Source organism: Artibeus jamaicensis, unplaced genomic scaffold, assembly GCF_021234435.1.
Source record: "Artibeus jamaicensis isolate MK-2021 breed Jamaican fruit bat unplaced genomic scaffold, CSHL_Jam_final contig_332, whole genome shotgun sequence".
In the NCBI taxonomy this organism is placed as follows: Eukaryota; Metazoa; Chordata; class Mammalia; order Chiroptera; family Phyllostomidae; genus Artibeus; species Artibeus jamaicensis.
In genome coordinates, this window is record NW_026521788.1 from 26,398,231 (window position 1) to 26,420,695 (window position 22,465).

Genomic DNA, 22,465 nt, shown 5'->3' on the forward strand with positions numbered 1-22,465 from the left:
GAGCCCAAAGCAGGGACTCTGTGCAGGGGCCCAGGGCCCCACCCCCATGCCACCAAATGAGCTGCGCTCTGCAGCTTTCAGAGAGCAGCACGTGTGGGGGCCCGACTCTGGCGATCCCTTTGGAAACGGGATGTGTGAGGCAGTGAGGAAATGCGGGTGCCACAGAGAGGATCTTCCCAATGAGCCGTGCAAACTCCCCTGAAGAACAAAACTCCCCGGCACTTTTCTGTGGTCAGGAAACATATTTACATTTCAAAATTATTTTTTAAGAATGTGACTTTCAGACAGCCAAACATTTCATCACAGCACAATGCCTACACATTTTAAAAATCATCGTCTGCTCCCATCTTACAAAAAATAAACAATAAACAACACAGGCACCTATATGCAGAACTGTGTTCATCTGCAACCAGTTCTGCTGGGAAGCCCGTCTGCCCCATTTTGCTGTGAAACCAAGTAATGGACTTGTCCCAGAGGCAGCCTTCAATCATCTGTTCGTCAGCAGGCGCCCAGGAACTTTAAGATGATGTGGAAGAAGTCAAGCTTTGGTCTCACTGTCCCTTCTCCATGACAGAGAAGTCACAGGCCAGAGCTATTTCAGCCGTCCCTCATCATTCCCAAGTGTGTCCACCGTCCCACGTGGGGCCCTACAACTCCTCCTCGCTGACCTTCTCACCGTCGTCGCTGGGCCGGGCCTGTCGCCTCTGCTGCACCAGCTGCTTGTCCAGTTCCCGCAGCTGCTTCAGAAAACCCCGGTTGGGTAGGACGCAACGGTTCTTTGCCACTTGTTGAATGGCCTCCACCAGCGTCATGCTCCTGTGGATCATCAGGTAGGCCAGGACCAGGGTGGCCGACCGGCTGCGGCCCATGGCGCAGTGGACCAGGACCTTACCTGAAACAGAGCGGGGAGAAGAGGCGCCAAACTAACTAGACCGGCAGTCATTGCCCTCTTCCCCACCTTGCGCTCTCCGGGTGGGGAAAGCCAGTTTCCCTAGGAATAAATATCCTGGATGAAGCAGTAAATCTTAATTTATCAAACTGCAACCCTTGGTTACAGTTCTTAATATTCCGTGTGATGACATGGGACACGCTCAGAGGGCCCTTGGGCTGCATACCAGGCCGCGATGGTTATCTCAGGGAAGAGCACTGGCGGATGGAGTTGCAGGCTGAATGAGCCACTGTTTCATGAGACACCATTTTTACTTAAAAGAGTGAATGACAGAAAAACCATGGCCATTCAAACTTGGGTATTTGGCAGACTTTTCTCAAAAGTGGACAAAGTCAGCCTGTCTCATCAAAGAAAACAACGGATGGTATTTATTGCCAGTGATAAAATGCAAGCTTTTGAGCAAAAATTAGAATTTTGGAAAACTTGTGTCTATCACCGCAAAGTTGACAGTTTCCCAGTACTTTGAAGATTTTTTTGTGTTAAGATCAGTGATATAGTTACCATGGTGTGTTTTTTGATAATCTACGGGGAGGAGTGTCAATATTTGGAGGGTCTATATAACTTAGTCAACCAGTATTTGCCAGATGACCAATACAGGATGTTGCGGACCATGCAGGGGTAAAAAATCCATTCACAGTGCGAGACAGACCAGTGGATTTTCATGTAACTAAGTATGAAGTTTAATGATGTGGTGTCGATCCCACATCACAACCAGTCTCTAAGAAGTTGTCATTTGTCGAGTTTGGGTGTAGTATCGACGAATATCCACATTCGATACTTCGGTGTAGTATCAAAGAAATTATTTGAAAGGCCTTTTGAAGTCCCTTCTCCAATTACATATCCGAGTGAGGCTGGAGTTTTTTCATCTACATGAACCAAAACAATATATCACAACAGATTGAATGCAGAAGCTAATGAGATTCCAACTGGATTCTAATAAGCCTCGTGTTAAAGAGATTTGCAAAAATGTAAATTAATGCCACTCTTATCCCTAACTGTATTTGGAAAATATAATTTTTCATAAAAATGTTATTATGTTAATATGCAATGGTGCATTTCATTATTTTTAAATGAATAAGTATTCAATTTTTCTTTCCACTAGGGTAAATATTGATAGATATAACCTACATAAACAAAAGTTCTTTGAGGTCTTCAGTAATATTTATGAATGTAGAAGTGTTCTGAAACCAAAGAGTTTGAGAACCAGAGACCGAAAGGAATTTTCACACACATACAAAAAGAGCTCCTTTTGGCCACTACCATGGCGATCGAAGGGCCCAGCTCAGATGCCTTGATGTGAAGCTATTTCCTTGTCCTCCATTTGGGGGCGCTCTAGAGCTCACCTAGCGAGCACCCACCGTGTTAACCTCATTTCATCCTTAATACAACCTTCAAGGCTTCATTATCACCATCCCTGCTTTACAGAGAAGGAAGACAGGCTCAGAGAGGGAAATGACTGCCATGGGTCGCTCGGAAAGCTGGTGCCAGCACTAGAAGGAGTTCAAAGCAACATGTTATTGAGGCCCTACTGTGTGCTGGACACTGGCCGTTATGCTCTTGGGACAGAGAAAATAATGAGATTAGGCTCTCTGGCTGTACCCACTACTGCCGTCCCGGTGGCCACCCGCCCTCCCCCGGCTGTGTGATCGCCCCGCTGGGATCGAGCTGGCCAAGGAGGCTTGAGCTATGCGGCCCCGGTGCTGTCCCTGTCCCTGTGTCTCAGGCTCAAGGCCTGGAGGACGACCAGGGAGACACTTGCGGACATCCCCAGGTTTCCGGAGCATCTTCAGGGTGTGAGAACAGCTGGGAAAGAACACTTGTGAGTGGACGTGGGTCTCCTGGGTCTCTCTCACCTTCCTCAGAGGAACACATCCAGGACAGTGGTGATAGCAGCCAGGGCCGCATGGAAACGCAGGAGGCCTTGACTACCAGGCCCCAGGTCCTCTGTCCCCAGCCACCCTGGGCGGGCGGGGGTGGGGGGGGAGCTGCACGCCCTGCCCAGCAGGAAGGGCTCTGTTGACGGCCTCTCACGCATGGGGCCGGCACCGAGGAGAGGTAGATATCCCATGAGAGCTGCTCGTTTGATCATATTTCCTTCCGCGAATCTCCACAGGCTAACCAGGGGCCCTCCACTCCCACCCTTCATGTGGCTGAGCTACAAGAGTGTGGCCAGAAAGGCGGGCAAGAAGCAGGGCCGGCTTCTTTACCGCTGGGTTGGGGAGGGGGGAGCCCGGCCCCCGCCTGACTGCGCGCTGGGGTGGAATGTCTGCCTCTGGCATTCTCATCGCCGCAGACTGTTCCAGAGGCCGTCTGGGCCCGCGCCAGCTCTGCTGATAACTACAGCGTTTCTTCCTCTCCTGGCAAAAAGGGTAATTCTTTCTGTCATGAGTAAATGCTTGAAACAGACGAAAGCTGTAGTTCATTAAGTCTTTGGGGAGCCTGAAGTCTGTTAAGTGGGGGGAAGGGAGAGAGAGGGAGAGAGAGAGGAGGAAGGAGAGGGGGTGGGGCGGGGTGGTGCTCAGCTCCCAGGAACTCCTGGAGCTACATCTTGTTTTTGTGACAGCGGGCATTAAGGCCATCAGCCACGTGAGTTTGCTAGGTCTCCCTCGGGGCAAGGGCCTGTCCTCTGACTCTCAGGGCCCTTGCATCCTCTCTGCTCTACGGCTCTGCTGAGCACTACCCTTGGGGACCCAGCATCGTGCGGTGAGAAACTGCTCTCAGAAGAGTTCGGAGGAGAAGGCCAGGAAGGCTGCATTTGGCCAGCTCCCAGCGCGGCTAGTTCCCGCGTGGCCCACGCCCGCAAAGCTAGGAGGCTCCCCGTGAGTCAGGCACCAGCCGGGGTTAGGGCCCTGAGCTGGGCAGCCTTGTCGGGGTTGGCACTTTCTAGACCCGCGTTTTTCAGACTCGTGCGTGACTCTCGGAAGCGCTGTATAAAACTCACGCCGACCCAGGCCCAGCCTCGCTTCACCCCGTATCTTGCAGGTGTGTTGTTATGTATCTTTATTGTAGTCAATCCTCACAACGGCCAGGTGAGGCAGATAAAATGCTTGTCACCATTTCTCAGAGGGGGTAGCTGAAGTGCAAAGAAACATCTTGTTCAGGTCTCGCGGGTAGGAAGCGGCAGGATGGTGGTTGGAGCCCAGGCCGCCGGACCTCAGAGCCAGAGCTCTTAGATGCGAGGTGATATTGCAAGTGTGAGTGTATCAGACAAGGGTTTACTCAATAATACGTACTGGTATTACATGAAACGCCTGCTGATATTTTCTATTGTTCTCTAATTATTCAGTTTTTTGAGAGAACTGCTGGTTGCAACCACTACACTGTTGTTAGGACTCACTCTAGGTCACAATCTATGTTTGAAAAAGGGTGATTTCAACAAAATTGTGCCCCTTAGGCCTTCACCAGAAGTCGAATTCCCACAGTCTCATGAAGAAAACCCGATTCCAGAATCTCTATGGCTTCCCAATTATATATTTTCTGAGCAAATGTAGGCCTCAGACATACAGGCCATGCCCCCCAGCCTCTGCCCCCCAGCCTCCACCACCCCTCCCCTCCTCCACCCCCGCCAGGTGTGTGCTCTCTAAACAACCTCCTCCCTTAGTTTTAGGGGTGCCCTCTGCCTGTCAGTCAGTAGCTTGGAGCATGCCTTCCTGAGCAGCATGCAAAGCCCGAGTCCGAACATCTCCCCAACCGTCCTGGGCATGCGCAAGTCCCGCAGGCCTGGGAGAGCTGCCGTGGGGCGGTGCAAGGCCTTAAAACACCCTGGAAGTCTGATCTGGTTAAACGTTAGAAACATCAGAGGATCCAGCTCCTGCTCAAAAGCAGACATCATTTGCTTATTCATACTTACCTTGTCCGTAACAAATTTTAAGGTGGTTTCAAAAGCAGGCTGTGGACTGTTTAAGAAAGAGAAGGAGCGAAAGGAGAGCGGTGGTATAAGACCTGCTCTCTAGGGGGCCTCATGGTGTGTGCCTGGGATTTCTTAGAAGCCCCCATCAAACTAAGACCACGCGGGCTCAGCTCCGAGGATGCGGCACGAGGCACAGTTACGGCCGTCCAAGGGGGCTCCGTGGCAGCGTTTTGTCAGCGCTCATTTTTCTGATGAAGACGACAAGTTCAGTTGTTTCGAATCCTATAACCAGCTGGAATGCCTCACCTTCCATGATATTTTGGTGACTCCTTGCGCAGCAAAGTCATCAGATACTGAAAATAAGGGCAAAGGGTTGAGAGACAGAAGGAATTCCCACTGGCCTCTAATGGGCTCTGTGACTCTGGGCACATGACTTGGCCTCTCTGGGCCTCTGCGCCCCCAGCTCTCAGGGCAGGACACTGGACTAGACTGTCTCTAAGATCTTTCAGGAGTGACTGAAGTTCCCTGGGGAGTTCTTTCAGAAAGGGCAAGTCAGGGTAGGGTAGGGATGAGAGTGAGCCCTGCGGGGCTGATTACAGATCACGGGCACAGCTCCACAAGCAATGCTTTTAAAACAGAGTGAACAAGATGAGCTGCGAGGGGTAGCCAAGGGGAACAGTGCACACTCGGCGGAAACCGGCCAAGGAAGAAGAGGAAAGACAAGAGAGAGGAAAGGGAGACGCTTTGCCTTTTGGCCAGACTGTCCATCAACACCTCTTACATCAAGAGTATAATAAGAAACATGTGAGTGGACCTGGCTCCGAAATGCTATCGATGGTCATGCCCCTTGGTTTCCCAGTGCATGATTAGACACAACCAGGCCGCCCCCTGCATGCAGCAGGCAAGCCAAGCACATGTCATCTCCGCTATTCGGGGTCTGTGACAGTGCCGTTGCTGAGCTAACCAGCATTTTATTTTGTTCCTTTGACTACTCAGGTCACAGACTGACAGCCATTGGGTTTCTCTGTTTGGCTTTCGCGGCCTTTTAAGAAATTTTCAATTTGTTGCCAACACTTAAAAATTGAGGGATATTACATTAAAATCCAGATTGGAGATATTTCCTGAAAATTCGGATCTACCACATTTGTGCTGATTCTCACAAAACAAACGTTGGCTGGGACAGAGCGGCAGCTGCCCCCTTTGGAAGGGATATGAGTTCTCCGCTTAGCCACAAGCACCCCCTACCCGCACCCCATTGCCTTACAATGCAGCCGGCTTCATTCATTCCTGCTCTCCACCTGGTGGGAAGGGTTGGTCTTTGAGCTCTCAACTCAGGGAGGTCTTCAAATATGCAAGAGCAAAGGGCACTGAGAGGGGAGCCCAGGCACGTGGTCATGTCCTGATCCCCATGCCCTGACAACTGGTCTAGTCTCCGGCCCCTGCATACCCTCTAACCTGGGTATATACTTCTCCCTGCAGCCCCTTTCTTTGCTATCTATAACCTGGTTACCAGCCTGACACCTCCTCGTCGGAGCTCGGTGGTCTGCGGATGCCTAAACAGGACTTGAGAGCCCCGTTCTTCCCTGATTGGTCAGTGGGGCAGCCTCTAAAACCACGTGCCGGGAACCAGAAACAAGCTGTCATGTGAGTGTCTCGTGCTAGTTCAAAGCTGGAATGTCTTTTTCTCTTTGGGGACTGGAAACTTTATGACGACGATGTGCCTGTGCTGGCTGGTCACGTGCTTCGAGGTGTGTGACCTCTCTTTTATCAAACACATCTGAGAGCCTGCTGCGCACCAGGGTCTCTGAGAAGTGCTTCACGTTGGTGACTGCTGATCCTCGTTATAACCTTTCAAGATAAATATTTTTATCACCAGATGGAGAAATCAAGGCCCAGAACAATCACATCGTTAGTAAGTTGTGAATTTGAACTCAGCCCTGTGTTCTCCAAAGCCTGCCAGGCCCCTTTCATTAAGGGGAAGGCCAAAGATGTAATAACAGCAAGTGAAACTGAAGGATTGGGTAGTTGTACCGTACCTTTTTGTTTCTTCATGTCAAATATGTTTTCAGTTAACTTCAAATACTCTGAGGCAAGTTTTACCTCGTGGTGATGAGTCAGAGTCCAGTTGCTTTTTGATCCTGCTGGGAACCCCAGAGTGTGCATAACACAAGCACCAGCCCATAAATAGGCTCATCAGGGAATAGCTCTGAAATGAGCCATCCCCAAATACAAGCACTTCAGCTTCGTGGGTTTCTTTTTTCATCATGATATTGCTTTGTGAACCAAAAGAACGACAAATTGTCGGTGCCTATGGCGGGCCGTGGGGTCCACCTCGGGGCTGCTGGGCAGGCAGGGCCTTGTCCAGCCACAGGTCGCAAGTTCCTGAAGCAGGCTGGTTAGTCAGTGAGCCTTGTAAGCCCAGCCTCTCGTGAGAAGAGAGGCTTTTGGTGCAGAAGTCCCCCCTTATCTGCGGAGAATGTGTCCCAAGACCCCGCAGATGCCTGAAACCGCAGATGATACTGAACCTATCAAATTCTTCAGCTCTGCTGGAAATGTGGCCACGGCTGCTTTACTGGCAGACGCAGCCTCTCCAGTAACTTATAAATTTTTCTGTCCAAACTATTCCTGAATCTGTGTAGCCATCCCTTACTTGCAGTAAATGTCCTGTGTCACTAATTTCAGGGGACCCCCTGCTGAAACGCTCTAAGCTTTATATAGGCTCTAAGCATTCTGGTGCAACAGGTGGCCATCAGTCAGAACACATTTTCTGTTCTCTTCCACCCACAAATGTAGTGCTTTTCCTGTCTGAACACTTAGGCACTGTGGCGTGACTCCTGCAGTTTAAGGTGCGTCTGCAAAACTAGCAAAAATTTCTCCTTCCGTCTTCATAGTTTTATGGGTAGGAGACTCCTTTACAGTAAGATCAGCATACCATTTATTGTTTCTTTCCCTATTAACTCAAGAACTCTCACCTTTTCACTCACAGCTTCCCTTTGGTGTATCTGGATTGCCGGTGTCAACACTCTTGCACCTGGGGGCCAGTAAGTAAAATAAGGGCGACCTGAACCCGAGCATCGTGATACCGAGCCAGGCCGTCCGATAACTGAGAGGGCTGCTGAGTGACGGGCGGGCAGGGAGCATAGACAGTGTGGGTCCCCTGAACAAAGGGACGATTCATGTCCCTGACCAGATGGATCAGAACACTGTGAGATTTCATCATGCTACTCAGAAAGGCATGTAATTTAAAACTTATGAATTGTTTATTTCTGGAATTTTCCATTTAATATTTTCAGGCCATGGTTGACCGCAGGTAACTAAAACAAGGGAAAATGAAACCACAAATAAGGGGGCACTAGTGCAACTGGATGCCCCGCATTATGTGATGTTCCCAGGAAGGGCCCTGACACATGGGCTGAAGTCAGGGCACAGATCAGGGAGCGGCAGTCCCTCTGGCCTCCGCGGATGCCATCGAGACACACCCTGCCACAATGACTGCGCATTGTCTTACCTGACACATTCCCACACTGTGCCCTTCTCTCCAAAATAGCCACATAGCCTTTCCCTGGAGGGCAGCTAAGCCTGCATTTTGAGCGCAAGGTCTAGCGCTGTGATTTAAAAGATGGATAATAAACCTTGGGAACCTTGGACATGACAGGTGCCAAGCTCAGCCTCAAATATAGCTAGTCACATAGGAAGGCTAGGTCGTCAGCTTTCTAGAGGGGGCTTCACTAAACCCTACGTAGTTTGAGGGGGAGTTAAGGAGGTAGGGGGGCTGTGGGCTTGGTAGCTGGCAGGAGAATTGGAAGTCTTTCCACAGATTTCCACTCAAGCCAGCTGCCCGAGGGTTTGCTGGCGTCGAAACCGTTGACTGTTCGTCGGATTGGGGCACAGGCACCATTAGTGTGTCTGGGTCATCCCAGCGCTAAGGGCTGCCACGCGGCCCCGCCTTTGCAAGGACCGCTGATGTCCCGACTCCAATTCAATCAAAACCGAGGGCCACCAGGAGCGCGCTCGGTGGGGCTCGGGGCCCCCGACATTTCCGGCTCACCCACGCGTGACCCTCGCGGGGCCGGCTTTGAGACGGGAGCAGCCCCCCAGTGCACAGACCCCCCTCCCCCTGGGCCAGGGGCGGGGCCGCTGCGGGGCTGCGGGCCTCTTACTGTGATCCGAGCGGAGCCCAGCATCGATGAAAGCGGCCGCTGAATAGAAGAAGATGCTGAGGTCGAAGGTGGGCAGGTCGTCGGCCTCCACTCCGTGATACTCAATGGCCATGCCCCGGTAGTAGTCGGGTCCCGTGTCCACGTTCCGGCGGCCGTGGGCAGCGTTCAGCACGTGCGTGAAGCCCGCCTTCTGCAGCCCATAGCGGTCCAGCGCCGTCGCCCTGTGGTGAAGGACAGAGTCCGGTCGGCGGTGGGCGCCTTAGCCTGGAACTGGGGGGAAGCTAGGGGCCGCCCCTGGTTTCAGCAGTCGGTTCTGTCTTCCAAAGTAAGTCCTAGTCACTGAAATGAAGGACTTCTTTAGTACCAAGCCCTGCTCTTATTACTGACTGGCCCCTTGAGCACCTGTGCCATTTCTTGTTTCTAGCTAGGATGCTTCAAGAAGAGAAGCAAGGTGTTGGAAGGTAGGGGAGGCAACTATTCGTCCATGTGCTTACCTTTCATCATTCACCACACACAGAAGAGCTTGGTGCTGGACACTGTGGTGGTCGCAGGAGTGGGCTGTCACCAGCCAGAGGTGCCCCCCCACACCCTCCAAAGGCCTCCAGAATAACGTGTTCATCACGAAAAACCGAATGCAAGGGCAGAGGGACCCCTTCCCCCAACCTCAGGAGACCCTTTAAAGCAGCCTCTCCTCTGAGAGGGCTGGGTTTGAAGGTTGGGGCTCGAATAAAGGTTTAAGACAGGTACGTCTTTTTGTGCAGGATTTGATTAGGAGTGGGCAAAGTTCTTCATGTTGATGTTCATGGAACTGGTGGACACAATGCAAAACCCTTGCTTTGGTGAGTGAATCATTGTCTAGCTGAGCAAAACAATAATCTGGGAAGGGGAGCTGTTTGAGCAGCGGTCACTTGCACTGATTTGGGGGAGCTCCTGAAGCCAACAGTGAAGTTAGTTTCTGGCGTATACCTTTATCTTTCTAGGCAACAGGGTCAAGTCATGTAGAAGTGGGTGGCCTTGGAACAGGACGCGGAGGGAGCCGGGGTTATTTCTGCCTAGAGCGGCCAGGGGAGGCTTTGTGGGGGAGGCGCTTTAGAGCCTGGCTCACTGCAAGCCTCAGTCCTTGGCGACCGAAGGGCCGGGGGAGGCAAGGGCCAACTCAAGCAGATAACGTAAGGAATGGAGGCTGGAGATAATGAAGGCCTTTTAGGACATGTTTATTATTTCCTATATTTGATCATTTGTCCCCAAGTAATAATTTAGATTCTATTGTGTGCCAAACATTGTCCTGGTGATATAGCAACAATGAACAGATTAGTCGAGGTCCCTTAGGAAGCTTAGATTCCAGTAGGAATTACCATTCCAGCAAATTACCAACCAATGAGTAAACAAGATAATTCCAGACAGGAGTGGAGAGCTGTGGAGAACAACCGTGGTCCAGCTCTAGGGAAGGTGGTCAGGGATGGCCGCTGCAGGGAAGTGGCACTTAAGCTAATTCTGGAAAACGAGAAGAAGCTGGGCAGGGGGAGAGTTGGGGGGAAAGTATTTCATCTAGGTAGCAGGAACAGCAAGTGCTAAGAAGAGAAGGGAAAGAGTGTGTGGCTGTAGTAGTGAGGGGAGCAGAGGTGCAAGCGGAATTTGGGAAGGTAGGCAGGTGCTGTGTCATGGTGGGCCCTGTCGGCGCTGGGGAAAGAGCTGGGTTTCGTTCTGTGAGGTAGAATGCCATGTGCCACAGAGGATTTTTAGGAAGGGGTGCGCATTGTTTACCTTTTTAAAGATCAGTCTGGCTGATGTGTGGAGCTAGATGCGAAGAAGGGCAAAAAATAGAAGCGAGCACCTCTGTTGGAAGCTGTCACAGTTGGACAGCCGAGAGCGGAAGGTGGCCTGGACTAGAAGGCTGTCACAGCAGACTGGCTGATGGATTGAAAATAGGGGAGGGAGAAGGGGACTGGTTTGGCCAGAGCATAGGATGCGACAGAACTTTTGGAGAGGGAGGGTGGGCTTTGGTCACGGAAGTGCTTGGCTGCCAGGATATGTATCTGGAAGTCAAGGAGAGGTAGACGTGAGGAGGGGTGACCCCATCTGGGCTTTGAGAGGACACCTCTGTCAATATCACAAAGACCAGTTGTACAGCTCAGAGAAAAGGCGGCACGGATCTGGAACCATAACAGTAAGAGACCAGAAGTGGCATTGTGCTCCAGCCGAGGGCTCATCTCAAGGCCACTGGGAAAGGATATGGACAGAAGTGGCCATAGCAGATGCCAACATGGATCAACACCTTGGCCGAAGGAGCCCTGCAGCAGAATCCCATGCCTGGCCCCTCGCTGAGGCCGCCGCAATCTCTGGTCTCCTGGAGCCCTTTGTTTGCCACGAGAGAAACAGCGATGGAGCCCGTGTTTGGCAAAGAGGAAGATGAACACAGGCTTTTAGGAACATTTGCCAATAGCCCATTAGAACTGAGGTATAGGGAGGTGGGGAGTCAAACCAAGCACCCCCTTGGTGCTGCCATCCTGACTGTGGAACACACTCTGCTTTCAATTTTTCCTTACAAAGGTCTGTTTTTCATTTTTCTTCATGTCCCAAAGTATGTATACAACAAACATTATGCTTTTGGGACGTAGATCTGCCCTCAATTAAAGGTTTCACTAATGCAGTCCATCTTGCTGAGTAGCAATCAACCTCACTTTGAGGTTGAGCTCAGTGGAAAAATTAAAATTAACTGTCCTTGACAGGATGTTTCTACCCACCAGACAGTTCTCTCTGGGTTCAGCAGCTGGGCTTCAATGCAATCAAATGGCAGTTTGAGTAAATAACTGTTTGCACTTTGCTGCTCTTGGGGTCAAGGATCGGGGTAGATATACAGCCAGACTCACTGCATGACACCTCTACATTCACCCCACAGAGCTGGTTTTGCCTGGTCTCCGAGGGAGAGAAAAGGGCTCATGGGGAGGGTTGGACCTGGTGGGCCCATCTGAGGCCCACTGCAGGTTGTCAGGGCTCTGTGGCTACCTGGGCTGGGAAGGGGAGGTGGTGTCCTCACATACCACTCTAGGTATTTCCCCATAGGTTGGCGTCCTCGGAGTCCATCTGAGGCCTCAGGAGAGTATCCGTGGCAGAATGGGGATCCACACATCAACAGAGGGACTCAGCAGACAGGGACTGTGATGGGGGCAGACCCCAGCTGACCAGGGTGCCTAGCTCAGTGATTATTGGGAGTGAGGCAGGGGGTGATAAAGAGTGCTGTCTGGCATTGTTTCGTTTTATTTTAAGGCCACCTGCTCAGATGTGTTATATGGGAAACAGACCAAGAAGCGTGTCTCTGCTGAAGGAAAAAAGCTCAGAAGAAAAGCAGATCTAGAACTTCTAGAATCTAGATGATGCAAGAACCTCAGTTTTTGGTTCTTTAGGAAAAATCCTAAATAAAAACAGTCTGTTCATTTAAAAAATAATGTTATCTAATTACAAAAAATAATACGATCAATGAGGAAGTGGAAATCATAGCCCCTTGTGCACACACACAAAATTGCCTGTATTTATCACCCTCAGATAAAGATTATTTGCTCTTTGCTGTAATATCCTCCAGTTGTTTTCGTATTCATAGATTTGTATATTTTACACAGAGATTTGTTTGGGGTGCAATACTATATAGTTGCAAAAGCTTTGCCATGGGGGTGGCACATTGTAAACGTCCTCTGGGTCAGCCTACAACTTCCGACAGCTGCACACTGTCTCATCCTGTAGGTAAGTCTCGATCCACCTCACCCAGCCCTGATTTCGGACACTTGTCATATCTCTGCCTATTTCTATCCTTATCTCTATCTCTGTCCTGGAATGAGACTGGCAGGTAGTATAAGAAGGACTATAAACAAAACTTTGCTTTATTTCTTTGGGCACATCTCCGATTATGTCCTTAGGAGAGTTAAAAAAAATTTTTTTTAAGTGGAATTGCTGGGTCAATGGGCATGAGCATTTTTAACACATTTGATACTTGTTACTAAATTATTATCCGGAAATATTGCTTAAATCATTTTGACCTTTAATATTTACTATTTGCTGATGTCATAGGCAAAAACAAAAACAAAACACCACCAAAAAAAAGAAATGGTGTCATTTTCTTTAATTTGTTTTAGCAATGAGATTGTACATTTTCTCACCAGTTGTTGGACTTATGCAAGCACTTCTTTAAAAAGTCTCCTATCTCCCACTGGCTGCTGTGGCTCAGTAGATTGAACACCGGCCTGTGAACCAAAGGGTCACTGATTCGATTCCCAGTCAGGGCACGTGCCTGGGTTGCAGGCCAGGTCCCCAGTAGTGGGTGCGTGACAGGCAACCACACATTGATGTTTCGCTCCCTCTCTCCCTCCCTTCCCCTCTCTCTAAAAATAAATAAATAAAAACCTTAAAAAAAACCTCACATCTCTTCAGGAAAAGCACTGTTGAGTATCTATTACATACTGTGGAGAACTTCAGTCTTGGTCCCAGTGTTAAGAACTCCTGCAGTGCACTGTTGAAGATGTCGTCATATCGCTATGATTGACCCAGTTCTCTCCAGCATCTCTCCCTCTCTGTGAACCTCATCTAGCTCTGGATTCTGACACCAGGTCCCAGGGCCAAGGAGGTGACTTCCTTCTTGCACAGCCCGATTTCCTCTGAGACCTTCCCCTCCCTCCTCCCGTAGCCTGGCCCGTTCCTTTAGCCCCTCTGAGGTTCTGGGAAGCTTGCTTCACCCCACACCCTTAAGAATGGTGAGTGGAGCACTCTGCGTGAGGCAGTTTCCTTGGGCAGCACTCCTGTCATTCCACTTTTTCAGACCCCTTTGTGCTCTCCTGATTCTCAGCCTACCTACCTCAGCGTCCACCTGAGAGCCCATGCTCCCCAGGTGTGGGAGGGACGTGCATGTACATCTCTGTACAAGCCCCGCCAGCTTCCTGGCAAAGAAACCAGCTGGTCCCATGTGGCCAGGATTCTTCTGGGGGCACTAAAAAAAGCCTACTAGTGATGGGGTGGTTCTCCACAGCCTCGTGTCTGTGAGGACCCACTGATTTCTCCCTCCTAATTAGGGGTTCCTGTTTGCACAGGGCCTGTACCCTGCAATCTGGCACCTTTCTTATTCTGGTGGATGTGACACTGCTGTGGTCTCGTTTCATGGACCTGACTCTGCCGGCGACTCCCCCTCCTTGACCACACCTGTTCCTTGCAGGTAGATTTTAAAACACCAGGTATATTTCTAGCCTTCGACCTTGGTCAGTTAACCTGATAGGAAGTGAAATTCACTGTTTTTTTTTTTCTTGGGTGTTCTTATTTGCGGCTGATGGAGCTGTTTGGTTTTGAGTCCCCTCAGACACACAGGCCTGACAGATGCTGTTTATAATCTTAAACTTCCGTGTGAACTAACACGACTGAGGCTCTGGGACCCTGGTTGTTGTTTTTTTTTTAAATGGAAACAATTACACTGGCAGCACTTTCCTTAAGAGACTTTTGTAAAGTCTAATGATGTTATATTCAAGGTGTTTTTTTTTTTAAGGTTAAAAGATAAATTCAAGAGGAAAAAAGCAGTAGAAGTGCACACCACAATGTGATTGGTTGCTATCTCTGGATAACAGATTATGGCTAATGGGGATTTTAATTCCCTTCTCTTTGATCATCCATATTTTGTAAATTTGCAGTGATGAAGATGTTATATATTTACTTGATAATGTAAATGTATACCATGATTTTTATTGATGTTACTTCCTTAATTCTCAGGAGAGACTGACCATTGCAAAGACTGAAGCTGGCCTTGGCATTTTTTAACTCTTGTTAGAAATCTCAGCATCTGCCCACTGCCCCAGACTCCCAGCCTCCAAGGATAGAGGCTAAGAGGGGGAATACATGTGACGTCTGGTTTTGAGAAAGGAGGTTGTGTTCGTGATGGACTAGGCATCTGGCTAACAGTGAGAGGAATGGTTGACGCTGTTTGAGGCCTTTGTTGAAAAGCTGTCACCCGGCAGGAGGAACCCAGCCAGGCCAGGGCCCCCAGTATCTCCCCATTTGCCTTGCCCCTGGCTGAGGCTGCATACATAAGTCGCCTTCGGTATTTGGAGGTTCAGAGTCCAGGTTTTCTAGTTCTTTCAGGTAACGTTTAGCACATTCAGTTATCAGTCTTGGCTGTGTTTTTGCTGCACTCTAAACTAGCCATGGCCCACCCTGAAAGCAGGTCAAGTTTTAGCTCTACTAGGTGTCTTGAGGCTGAATTAGTTCCTTCTTTTGGTGGGGGGCGGGCGGGGTACAGCTGCCCTGGTGTCCCAGCGAGAAGCCTTCTCTCAGGCTGAGGGCTGTCTCAGCCGATTGATTGGCCTTCACCTCATTTCCCCACCTCCTCAAGGACAGGCCAGCACTGGAGATGCCTCTGTCTTTTGAGGCTATTGGTCTGGTTGGGAGTAGAAAGGGCAAGAGAGACACCTGGACAGCAGCTCAGGCTGGGTGCGGCTGGCCACAGGTATGTGAGGAGTCAGGCTTCATGGACCGGGGCCAGCAGTTGATGACCCCCAAAGCCAGACCTTGGCCCCAATTGTAGTTTTAATAAAAACGGGGAACTGCTTAGGGCCCCCACCATTCAAGCAGCAGGGCAGCCTACCAGTGCCCTGGTGTGGCTGAGAGGGAAGAGAGATTTCTGAATCACCCTGTTTCGGCTGAGCTTTGCTATTGCCATCTATTCTGCCTGAGAATTTGCAATCACTTCCACAGGAGTCAGGATATTTCCCCTCCTGCTGACTATAGGAGGGAAAAAAAGAAAAAGAAAAAAGGATTTTGCTAAGCAAATGAAAGACGTCAATGAGATTAAAGTGAGAATATTTAAATTACAGAAACTTAGTGCTTTCAAGCATACTCAAGCACTTTGGAAGCACCCATTTAGGGACTGCTGATTGATAAGAGGTGATGAATTATTCTTATCTCATCATTGACGCCAGTCCCCGGGTCTCTGGAGGGCAACACTTGGTTAACCTAATTTGAATCTAATTTAAATGACTTAAAAGTAATAAAACAAGTATGTGCTTGAATCTAATAAAGCCTAATTTATTTAATAGGACATGGCTTGAAGAATTTTATCGGAGAGCTAGAAGGCACCTTTCATTCAAATCATCCCTTTATTTTACAAATGAAGAAACTGAGTCCTAGAACAGTAAAATATTTGAACTCAGGGCCCTGCTTGAATTCAGGTCCTGCTTGATGGCTTTTACAGTTCTTGCCTGGGGCAGTCCGACTCCCCACCAAGTTACAGGAAATGTGTGGGGAGAGTGTAGCTGTGGGGTGAGCGAGGTAGACCTCCTACAAAAACATCTGACAGGTGCATGCCGGGAGCCTCTGTTGACCCAGCACTCTGACCACCAGCCACGCCCCCTCCTGCCTGCAACCTCTTATTACCTGACTGTGGTGCTGGAGCCACCTCTGCCCCCTGCTGGGCTTGGCAAGCAATGGGGACTTGGAGTCACCAGGCTCCCCACTTACAGAATCCTCTTGGAATAAGCTAGGACTAAGAAAATGCTTTAGAAATTTGGAAACCCACAGTCCCGTGGGGCTTTGATGTGGCATTGCCTTAGGTCACCTGGGTTCCCCGAAGGCCAGGACGGTGTCTGTGGGGGAGTTGGTGCATGAGCTGGAGAAGGCCCATTAGGAGGGACCTTCCTTCCAACTTGGCCTTGGGTTCATGACAGCATCTCCTGGGAAAAATTGAACTGGAGGTGTTTTGTTAGCCCAGAGGGACCCTTAGTAGCAAAGCATGGTAACCATTCTTTACCTTCCTCCCACACTGTGAGTCAAACTCCCAGAACCTGCCTGATCTATAGTGGTTATTGGGTGTGGCAGGCATTGCACTAAACATCATATGTATTAACTCATTGAGTCCACATCTTGCAGGTGAAGAAATTGAAGCTCAGAAAGCTTGAGTGACTTGCTCAAGGCCATGTGGAAACCAGTGTTTGACCCAGACATCTTGGCTCTGGAGCAGATGCCCAGCCATTCTGCCTGTCTCCATAAGAAGCCCTTGAGGAAGGAGGATGGGGAAAGAATGAGCTGCTTTGTGTGGGAAATCTGGTCCCCAGGGGGTTCTGAGCATCATTTAATGTGGGTTCTAGGAACAGCCAGTGGCTCTGGCTGCCCCAGGACATCCGCCCTCACTCCTGGGTCCTGCCCGTCCTAATTTCCAGAGCCTTGATGCTCAACTTTTAAAAATCTTGGGTGCTTTTAGGGAAATGAAAAACCCAACCTAAATGCAAATATCAAATTAAAACCGAGGCTTTATGCATGAGGAGCCAGCTCTGAGCTTTTTGCTGCTTTGGGCATTACCTGTAAAGAGACCAAGGCACACAACCCTCCACACCTGCTCTCAGCGGGGTCACAACCTCTGAGTGGTTGAGCTGGCTCTGGAAACAACTGCTCTATCACTAAGCATCTGTGAGTCTCGTTAACCTTGTTAAGTGGGTACCTTGGAGGGCCCCTGAACAGAGAAGGGGATGAGGACCACGTCATGCTGACTTTATTTAGCCTCCTCCCCACGCGGTGCACGCAGGCCATGCACACTAACTGTGGAGCTTGCCTCGCCTGTGCACATGTGTGTCTGCAGGCTCAATTAGGCAGAGCTGCATTGAAATGAAAGGGCAGTGCCATTTTCTTGGCAGAAGGAAGTGAGGTCATGGCCAGAGGTCAAGGAGGCGAGCATACCTTAGTGCATGGAACTGTCTGGCACTCTATTAACTAGAACATGTCTGTCCTGCTCAGATACTCTCAATTTAACTTCCCGAATAAAGTATCTCGGCTGGCATTCGGCCTTCCACAAGCTGGCCCTGACCTTCCTGGGTTTCTTTCTCACTAAGTAATAGTAATAGTAATAGTAATAGTAATAGTAATAGTAATAGTAATAGTAATAGTAATAGTAATAGTAATAGTAATAGTAATAGTAATAGTATTTTCATCTGTCTCTTATTTTATAATTTATAAAATGCTTTCACATTCCGTATCTCTTTGACTCTTCTCAGTAACCTTTTTTAGAGACGAGAACACAGATAAGAGGACCTGTGCAAACCCACTACACCTGCAGTAGATTGTGCCCAGGTAGATGGTGTGATACCGTTTAGAATATTTGCTGTCCCTCCCTCAGGATGACACTTTTCTGCCCGATCGATGTGAAGCTGTGGCGTGGACTTGCTTTGGCCAATGAAATGCAGCCGTCGGCCTGGATCCTGAGTCCCAGAGTAAAGTGGACGTGCTGCACCGTTAGCACCGGCCCACCACGAACACGTCACGCCGGTGAGAAAGAAGCCACTGTTGGGGGAGGCCGCTGAGACGCTGTGGTCACCTGGCGTGGCAGCACAGCTGTCTCCGCTGGCCTCGTGGCGGGAGAATTCGGCTTAATCCCAGGTCTTCTGCAAGTGCCCTTCCTACCACGCCCATCCCCTGCATTCCAGATAAACTACCCCGTTTGTTCTTACCTCTGCATCTTTCATCATCCTGTGCCCTCTGCTTAGAATTCTGTTGAAATCCTACCCATCTTCCAAAGTCAAGCCTGGAATTTACCTCTTCTTCTGTGATGCATCCTCAGAGCCAAAGTACAGGCACTTTGTGAGCTACTATTCTAGCACTTCATTTGTTTTAATTCATTTAATCCTCACCCTTTGGGGTAAGCCAAAGTACCTCGTTCAAGATCACACGATCAATAATTGGCAGAGCCAAGACTCACACCCCACGCTCCTTCCACCCCATTCCCTACTTCTCTTTCCGTTCCCCGTTACGGTTCCACACATGTCCTCTCCTCCGTTTTCATCTGACTGACCACATTTTCTTGATTTGGGTTTGAGTATAAATCCTATCAATGATTGGTTGTATGACCTTGGGCTGATCCCTCAATTTCTCTGGGCCTCATTTCCTCTTCGTCTCCCCCACAGCTCCTAGTAAGATGCCAGTAAACACTGACTGACCAATGAAATGAACAAACTCTCTGAGCCTCGGTTTACCCATTTATAAAATGGGTGTAATAAATGGTACCTCCTTCCTGGGGCTATCCTAGGGTTTAAATTACACCACGCATGAGGCACAGCACATGGTAAAAATCCAGTACAACTTGGCTATCGTTACTATTATAAACTACAGGAAAGGTAAACATACAGTATAATATACAGAGAGAAAAAACTTACCTCTCACTGCAGGGACTGGGGAGAGCTAGCTAGCTTCACGGTGGAAGGGTGCATAGGGTCTGGACACGGAGATGGCGTGAAGGGAAGGACAGTTCAGGTAAAGGGAATGGCATTCGGTAAAGACACAGGGACAGTTTCAGTTGAAATCTTAAACCGCCTCCCCTCAGTTATACCATTGTCAGGATCAGATCTGAGGAAGTAACCCTAAACATGAAAAAAACTATGCATAAAGATGTCCCTTACAGCATTTATAAAAGTGAGATCATGGGAATAATAATGTGTCCAACAACGGGAAGTAGTTAAATGAATGACCATATAGTCATCTGATATGCTATTCTATTTTGTATTTAAGATATCATTAATATTATATTAAATACATGAGGAGTATGTAATAAGGGAAAATTTATGAATGATGCTAGGTGAAAAAAGACAAAATAAATATTCAATATGGTTACAACTATGCAAAAGTGAATTTTGAAGCCAAAAATAATATACAGAAACCTAGACAATATACTGAAATATCAATAAGAATGGCTTTGCAGTAATGGGCTTTAGTGATTGTTTGGGGAAATTTAAGTTTTCTTCCTTACATGAATAACCATTTTATTATTCTAGTTAAACATGTATTGAGTACTTACTATGAATTAGGCACTAGACTGATATTTCATGTATATTATCTCACTTAATCCACACAACACTATGAGTAAAGTTCTTTTGTTAACCTATTACAAATAGGAAAATTAAGACATATATTTCTACAATGAGCATTTATTACTGTTATAATGGGAAAACCATATATCACATTTATTTATTATTTTATTATTAAAAGAAAATACATACATCTTTATGTACTGGTACTCTTATTTCTGTAAATTATATTTCTTTTTTGTAAGTTATATTTCTTAAAGTGATATTTGGGGTCAAAGTGTGTATGTGGTTGTTTTATTCTGAACTAATTTTAGGCTTATAGAAAAAAATGCAAAAATAGAATAAAATACTGATGCATGCTATAACTTGTATGAACCTCTGAAACAGTTGGTTAAGTGGAAAAAAAAACAGTCACAAAAGGACCAGATATTCCGATTCCCCTTATGTGCAATGTCCAGCACAAAGACAGAGCCCCCGAGACACAGACAGCAGATTGGTGGTTGCCTGGGGCTGGGGGAGGTGGGGAATAGGGGAGATTACGTAACGGGTTCAGGGTTTCTTTTTGAGGTGATGAAAACGCTTTCATATTGTGTAGTGGTGATGGTTGCACAACTCTGCGAATAGAATAAAACCACCACTGGGTGAATTTTATAGAGTGTGAATTGTATGTCAATAAAGCTGTTATTTTTTTAAAACCAGTATACACAGTCCCTATATACCTCTCACCTAGGTTCCATTAATTTTCCCAACTGGGAAATGATTGGATAAACTGTGGTACAACTATACTATGGAATATTAAAGATGCAGAGTAGTGTATATATAGTATGTTTTTTTCCTAAAACTTATTTAAGAGAAACAGAAACCTTTTATATGTGTATATATGTTTCCCCATGAAGTAGCAGCAGTATGCAAACATGCAATACTGGTTACTTCATGGTAGAGTTAAAAGAGGACAAGGGGAGATTATGCAGTTTGTTTTTGTAACCCTATTTAGTTTCGTATAAAAGGGCATGCACTTTTGTAACTTTCTCAACTTAAAAATGTTAAGAGAAAAAATGGACAAGGAAGGCTGTCCCTGGGCTCCCCATGACCAGACAGTTATCTCTGAATGTTCAGCAGCATGACCTGTGTGTCAAAACCACTGGTGCGGAGGCGCCAGTGGAGGGAGGATTTATGATGAAAACTTCTGGGTTGGACAAAACTGCCTTTGAATCCCAGGTCTCTGCCACCTACTGGGCGGTGGACCTTGGGGCCATTAATTTACTGCTCTGTGTCTCAATTTTCTTATCTTTGAATGGGAATAAATAGATAACCTCTTTCACTGGCTTTAGTAAAAATAAAATAAGATTGTGTATGCAAGATGCTTAGCACAATACGTGGTACAAAGTATTCAATAAATCATAGGCATGATTATTATTAATATTTTTTGCAGCAGGAGCTTCCCAGTTGTTTGAGGAGTGGGGAGTGGTGGCTATAAAAATCTAAAGAAGGAGGCCTGACTGGTGCAGCTCAGTGGACTGAGTGCAGGCCTGCAAACCAAGGGATCGTGGTTCGATTCCCAGTCAGGGCACATGCCTGGGTTGCAGGCCAGTTCCCAGTGGGGGATACATGAGAGACAACCATACACTGATATTTCTCTCCCTCTCTCCTTCCCTTCCCCCCTAAAGATAAATGAATAAAATCTTTTAAAAAATCTAAGACAGCCACTTGAACTTTGCTAGGCCTACATTTTGGTTCCCCACACATAAGTAGATGAGCTCCTGTACCGCCAACCTGAGAACTGACTTTATTCTTGCTGGTATTACACCCAGCTAAAATAAAAGACTCCCAGCCTCCCTTGCAGCTAGGGGCAGGGGTTGTCTTGGGTGGGACTTCTGGTGGAAAGATGCCCTTTTGCTCTCACTTTCCCTCTACCTTCTTGCAGTCTGGCTCCTACAGAGGATGGCTGGAACCCCGTCAGCCATCTCAGCCCATGCAGAAACCTTGAAGAAGAAAGCCACACCCTCGGGATGATGGCACAGAGGCACAGAAGCCTGAGTCCCTGATGACTCTGGAGACCCATACCACTCCCAGCTTGCTGTCCTCTGTACTTCTTTCACGTGGCAACAAAATCCACCTCTCTCTTGTTTAAAACCCTTTTCTGCAATATGAAGATACACCCAGCCCTAACTATTAGAGTTCTCACAGAACAACTAACCTGAAAAGTAAAATCTCATGGCCAGGAGGTGGCAGGAGGTGTGACCTGAGGAGGGGCTGGCTGCCTTCTCCTGGGCTTGGCCGGGGCACTTACTCATCCCCGACGTATAGCTGGGGCCAGACCTCGTTGACGTGGGTGTACTGGGGGCTGCCCTTCCAGAAGAGGCGCTCCAGCTCAAAGGCTCCGGGGGTACAGTAGTCCTCCGCCTCCTCCGCCTTTGGCAGCAGTCTCTTGGCAGATGGGTAGGCGTTCTTGAGGCTTGTCTTCGGCTCTCCGGATCTCATTTTGGAGCCAGTGGATTTTCTCCTTTCTGCAGCTGGTCATGAGAGAAGGTTGACACTGGGGTTAGCGGGGGGACAGAGGTAGGGAATGGGCTTTCCGAGAAGAGGTGGGAATAAGCTGATCTCAAAGTTCGGCAGGCATTTCCCAGGCGTGCTCTGCCTTTGCTCCTGGGCCACAGAGGGAGACAAGGCGTGCCCTGCCGGCAGCTAAACA

At 48.4% G+C, this 22,465-nt stretch overlaps 1 protein-coding gene and 1 long non-coding RNA gene across 2 annotated transcripts in view; one reads left to right on the forward strand and one right to left on the reverse strand.

Annotated features, from left to right (window-relative positions):
• Positions 1 to 647: 647 nt before the first annotated feature.
• DUSP29 (dual specificity phosphatase 29) overlaps positions 648 to 22,465 on the reverse strand; it is a 33,755-nt gene continuing 11,937 nt past the window's right edge. Inside the window, exons 2-4 of the mRNA XM_037130478.2 lie at positions 22,064 to 22,286; positions 8,960 to 9,180; positions 648 to 892 (exon numbers count right to left, since the gene is read on the reverse strand). Of these exons, the coding sequence (XP_036986373.2) occupies positions 648 to 892; positions 8,960 to 9,180; positions 22,064 to 22,254 (657 nt within the window). The 5' untranslated portion in view covers positions 22,255 to 22,286. The remainder of the gene's footprint in view (positions 893 to 8,959; positions 9,181 to 22,063; positions 22,287 to 22,465) is intronic.
• On the forward strand, positions 6,302 to 18,578 carry LOC128627191 (uncharacterized). The gene is made up of 3 exons (XR_008391348.1): positions 6,302 to 6,443; positions 7,786 to 7,840; positions 18,093 to 18,578. It is a non-coding gene; the product is annotated as an uncharacterized LOC128627191 (long non-coding RNA).